The sequence below is a fragment of the Xiphophorus maculatus genome, chromosome 9 (assembly GCF_002775205.1).
Source record: "Xiphophorus maculatus strain JP 163 A chromosome 9, X_maculatus-5.0-male, whole genome shotgun sequence".
NCBI classification, from domain to species: Eukaryota; Metazoa; Chordata; class Actinopteri; order Cyprinodontiformes; family Poeciliidae; genus Xiphophorus; species Xiphophorus maculatus.
Window position 1 is genome coordinate 22,440,428 of NC_036451.1, and position 5,630 is coordinate 22,446,057.

The following is a 5,630-nucleotide window of genomic DNA, read 5'->3' on the forward strand; positions in this document are numbered from 1 at the left end:
CTCTGGATGGCATAGAGAGATTATGCAAAGAGGAATGATTAAAGATCCCTCTCTCTGTATGCAGAGCTTGTAAAATTGAATATGAGAAAACGAAGTCATGTCCTGTTGGCACAATCGCATAATTTTGGTTTAGTGTAAAAATACATCTCTTATCTCATTTTCTTCCCCCACGGCTTTGATGTACTCAAACTGAAGGTTGGGTTTCTCCTAAAATTTTCAAATCGAGATTATGCCACTATGAAAGTTTGACTTATTTTAACACGTTTTTACAAGGGGAGCCAATTCCTGTGTAGGGTGGTGTTTCAGTCTGGATGCAGTGAGAGCTAATTTAATAATTTTATTAAATAACTATACATGCTATAATACATAACGACATCACAGGCTGCAATAATTAAACACAAGTACTTGGAGTGTCAAAAGCTGACATTTCCAACTACTTAATCAAACATACAGCACCTAAACATACATGTTAAAAGACGTGAAGATGTTTTAGCATTCCATCAGACATAAAGTAAAATAACTTCACATCCTAAGTCAGGGCTGTCAAACTCATTTTCATTTTGAGCCACAGCAAGATCAGGAATGTCCGAATGGCCAGTTGTGGCAGAAACCAATGATAAAAATAAAAAGAAAACGATTAAAATGAGAATAAATAGCCACCTCTGAGAACCTCTTCAAATTAAATAATATTAAACACACTTGGTGTAATTTGGTACTTTCCAGATAAAACCACTAGTATTGATAAAATAATATTTAAGCACACCTTTAACTCAAAGTTTCTATTTCTAGAGTCTAGCGGTGCCATGTACAAACTTGTGGCGGGCCGGATTAGGCCCGTGGACCTTGAGTTGGACACGTGCCCCAGATTATAATAAGAACAAAAGATGTTTGTTTTTTTCAGATTAGAGAACATTTTCTTTTCCTTCAAAATAAAATACTAAATTGTGTTGATTGATTTCCTGCTGTTCTCAGATGACTAATCAGACGCTTTCTGTGTTCATCCGCACCTCTAACAGTGCAGCAGCTTTAATGTCGCCTTAAAGTCGTACGAAAACATGCAGGACTCGGGCCTCAACTTTTACCAACCAGCTGACTGAGAGTCGATAGGTCTCCTTCCCTCGCAGCCTCCAGAAGTTTCTCCTCCAGTTTCCTCTCTTCTGTTCTTGCGGCAGCTGGCATCCGCCACGTGACGGGAGAAAATGCAGGATATAAGCGGCACAGATTGTGTGAATGGACGATAAACAAGCCGGCGTGGAAAAAAAAAGGAAAAAAAAAGACTGAAGGCAAGTCTCCATGGTAACTGACAAGATGCATCTCTCACCTTCCAGCATGCTTCGGATCTCTGCGTTTTGAGTGACGTCTTTGGGAATTTGAGCCGAGCCGTTGATGACAGCAGCACATGCATCATAGTGCAGCAGCAGCATGACAACCTCCTGATCATTATGCGATGGATTGATTTGATAGGAAATGAATGAACGAACGAACGCATGCAGAAAAAAAAAACAATCTTACATTTAACAAAGTGGTGCAGAGAGATTTTAATTTTGAAAAAAAAAAAATCTATAGAGGTGGAATATTTTTACAACGCACCTTTCTCCCCGTGAACGCAGCTTTGTGCAGGGCTGTGTCTCCGATGTTGTTGGGCAGGTTGACATTTGCTCCCGCCTGCAGGATGTGAGCGAAAATACGTGTTATCTGCGCAGTCGTTTAACATTTCATCTTTAAAATAATAAAAAAAGAGAGAAATGCCACCTTGAGGAGCTCCTCCACTACATCTTTGTGACCAAAGTAACAAGCCAAGTGAAGAGGCGTCCATCCCAAGTTAGACTTGCTTTGACCTGAAATGAAAAACAGGACGTACTTGAATTGAGTTCAACAGCACACTGTAACTGAAACTACACCCATGTGTTAGTCACACACCTTTACAGTTGACATTAATCCGCCTCTCCGCCGCTGCGTTGGACCTGAGGAGTTCCTGAACCCCAGGCAGATCGCCGTTCCGGGCGCACTGCAGGAACTGCTCCTCTGGCTCCAGATCCTCCATGGAGCCCTGCGGGGAAAAACAGAAAGGATGGGAATTAGCTGTAGCTACATGATAAATAGGACTGAGTGGGAGATTTTAAAAGACTCTCTGGCTCTGACCGTAATGGAGCATGTAAAGCTATTTAACAACAACAAAAGAGAAGTGGAAACTGTCCGACGCCATGATTTGACAGTATCTGCACAAACGTATCAGTCCGTCACGTCTTTTTGAGGTGGATCTTAATCACTCTTTATCAAAAAAGTAGTCATAGTTTGCTCAAATCTGCTGGGGTTTGTTTCTGTTCTGCTCTTTAAACATGCTGCCCCAGCATTTCAGCCAGCCTGGCTTTAATCTAAGACCGCTACACGTTGCCACCTACCTTGTTCAGCTGTTGCGCTTGAGGATCAAAGTCATGTTACATGACCCAATTTTGGAAAGGCTTTAGCTGCTATAAAAAATGCTAGACTTTGAAGCACAATGGTAATTCTCAATGGATACAGGTTGAGTAATGTCAAAAACAAAGCCAAACCACAACTACCGTGCCTGGCAAAGGGAATAAAGTGGTCATGTTGTGTGTTCAAATATGCAGGTAAACATGGATGCCTTCCAACAGCCTGTGTGTGTTTGAAGGGCGCGGAAGCCCCTTAAACAAAATGAAACAAAACTAAAGGTGCACCAATCCTCACATTTCCTGCCCAATACGAACGTTCAGTTTCTGATACTTGAGATTTGTAACTTATTCTAGTGGTTTTTCTAAAGCATAAAAGCAGAAAAGAAATGTGCTGAATGTTCTAGAAAGATATCACCATTTGTTCAAATTGCTTCTACTTACACTAAAAAGTGTATGAAAGTGCTTTAAAGAAGCAATCGCTGGTTGACGCATTGATTGACTGAAGTGGTGGGGATTCGTAGTTGCGATAGATTCAATGAGTATGAAAGAGTTTAGCAGTATTTGACTTGCTCATATCTGGTCGATTGATTTTTGCCTCTCTAGCAGAAAATGAAATAAATAGATAGAAAATAGTACAGGTATCCTGAGACTATTTTCTCTCCATACAAATATCCCCGCAGATCATCAAGTGACTTTATGAGGCACAATTTGCAACACATTTTCACAGAAATAAAGTGAAATGTATGCTTTACAACCATCAGACTGGGCATTTTAAATTGCTGCACAGCCTCCCTTATTGTTTACATTACTTAGCCAGTCAGTCGGTGTGGGGTCATGTGACAACAAGTCACAAGGGCTTTTGTTTTCTAGGAAATGAAGAAAGCAAGGAGAAGTGAACGTGGATTTTTTTTTTTTTTCAAAAGGAGGCCGTCTCTCTAGCCAAGCCTTACAGGAAAGAGGCAGATCTTTCCTTTCCTCCATATCCAGACTTTATTAAAGAAACATGTGCACATGACACCCCTATAGCTGGCATCAAATGATTGCTGTTGAAAGACTAAAGAAAAATGGAAAGTGCTCACAAGGCGATGTCACGGTATGTCATGTGGCTCTGCGGACGGATCAATAAATCACGTAGTCAACAAAAGACTACTAAGATGCTGCAGCTTGACTTCTGCAGGAAACCGACGTGCGGCTCAGAAACAGGTTTAGCTGGGCTTGAAAAGCAGGTGACTAGATGATTGTCTGACTCTCTATCTTTAAAGTGTATCAATGTAAGTAAAAACCCTGTAAAATCCCCTGCTATTAATGGATTTACAAAAGAAAAGGTGTGCTGTATAAAAAAAATGCATTTTTATTTATACTACTTAATAAATAGCAATAATTAAATTGTCCCCCCAGCCTTTATTCTGCTAATTAATAAAATGTTCTATTAGTAAATCGATTAAAAAACAATCTACTTGATTACCAATATGTTACCATACTTTATATTCTTAGTGTTAGTCTGTGTTCTCAGAAGAAGAAGGCTTCATTTTGCCTCAAAATGGTAAACTTATGAATAATTCAAAAGGCACCTAAATGCACCTGGGTACAGTAAGAAAGAAAACACATTTTCTCGAGGTTTTTGTAGGATTTAAGGTTAATGTTCCTCCTCACTCTTACTCAATGGCACTTCAAAAACGATGCCAGCTGAAAATGTTGAAAGTGTTTACCGTTTCTCTTTTAGGACCACCGGCTCTGAAATATGGGACTGTGAATAAACAAGTATCTTGGTACTGAGACCTTTATTGCCAAAATGAATAAGACATTTTAAATGGTGATGGACATTCATGCTGGAAATATTTGAAGCGGACATGGACCGGTGTGACATTCTCACAACACGACAACCTGAGTAAAAACAATAACACGGTGTCAGCGTGTTAACACATATAGTAAAAACTCAACGCCAAAAATCACTCGGCCACTCTCTCTTCCATCTCATTAAAAAGACAACGCAACAGAAATTTGTTCCAGTGTCTTCAACACACCTTGTGTTCTGTAGACTTTATTTTCAACAAAAATCTGCATTGTGTTTTCTGCTCTGCTCTCTCAGTTCCAGGCTCAGATGGAGTTTATTTTTTTATTATTATTGTTTTCCTGGTTAAGACTGAGTTGTTCCTGGCTGCTGTCGTGTCATGCTTGCTGGAGTGGAGGATGGATTGCTGCAAAGACAGTGGCGTTCGGCATATTAAGAAAGTTTCACCTATTTACATTTTAAACTGAATTTGATTACATTGCTTTACAACTTAGGATTATAAGTATGTTGCTGAATTTGAATCTGGCTATACATTATTGGATTGATTTAATTATGCGTTTGTAAACTGGATGTAAATTACACTTGTGAAATGCCTCAAGATGACATTTATCATCATGTTGTGCTGTAAGACAATAGAATCTGGAATGAAACCAGAAAAGCTCAAGTTAAATTATTGCGAATCTTCAAGAAGTGCCCAGTCTTAAAGCAGTAAAAAAAAAAAAAAAAAAAAAAACATACCTACTGTGTTTATTCAATAATAAACAAAAGAAGAAGAAGAAAAAAAAAAACAGGACACTTAGGTGCTAAAACTTCAAACAATTTACTTTCAAGAGGAATTTAAAGGACATAAAAATCTATTTAAATGCACTACAGCTTACCACAAGCAGCGATAGTTTTAGCGTCAATGTGATTCAAACACGCATTTGTGATCCAACTAAGTGCACAGAAAAAGTCAGACTTACAGTTTCCACGTCCCGTGAGTTAAAATCCAGCTGCTTTCTCCAACAGGGGCCCACCGTGGAGCTGCATGTGATGTTTAGAGCCCCTCCGGTGAGCTTCCTGCCGCCCTACTTCAGCGCACACAACGCGGCGGAGAGCCTCCAGCACATCCCGCTGTCAGACACCAACTTCTCATTTATGGTCCTCTGGCAGCCCCGACGGAGCACGCCGACAAAATGTGTATCACTGTGACGCTTCCTGTACACACAAACCTCTGTCACTGCTGACTGTTGACACTGAGATCAGCTGATCCGCTGATCAGCTGATCGGAAGTCAGCCGACCGGGCCTTTCAAAATAAAAGGGAAGCCCGTAACAAAACATCATTTACGGTGAGAAATGGGAATATTTTTTTTGGGCGACATAATAGAAGACAAACTTTTAGTATATTGTGCCTCATTTTATTGTTTTCTTTATACCCACAAGG

General features: G+C 39.9%; 1 protein-coding gene across 2 annotated transcripts in view; it reads right to left on the reverse strand.

Annotated features, from left to right (window-relative positions):
* Positions 1 to 5,454, reverse strand: part of LOC102219110 (oxysterol-binding protein-related protein 1-like) — a 35,318-nt gene extending 29,864 nt beyond the window's left edge. For both annotated transcript variants that reach the window (XM_023339130.1, XM_023339129.1), the window contains exons 1-6: positions 5,169 to 5,454; positions 1,921 to 2,050; positions 1,753 to 1,838; positions 1,591 to 1,665; positions 1,322 to 1,433; positions 1,087 to 1,172 (exon numbers count right to left, since the gene is read on the reverse strand). In XM_023339130.1, coding sequence (XP_023194898.1) covers positions 1,087 to 1,172; positions 1,322 to 1,433; positions 1,591 to 1,665; positions 1,753 to 1,838; positions 1,921 to 2,044 — 483 coding nt within the window. In that variant the 5' untranslated portion in view covers positions 2,045 to 2,050; positions 5,169 to 5,454. The remainder of the gene's footprint in view (positions 1 to 1,086; positions 1,173 to 1,321; positions 1,434 to 1,590; positions 1,666 to 1,752; positions 1,839 to 1,920; positions 2,051 to 5,168) is intronic.
* Between the last annotated feature and the right edge of the window lie 176 nt (positions 5,455 to 5,630).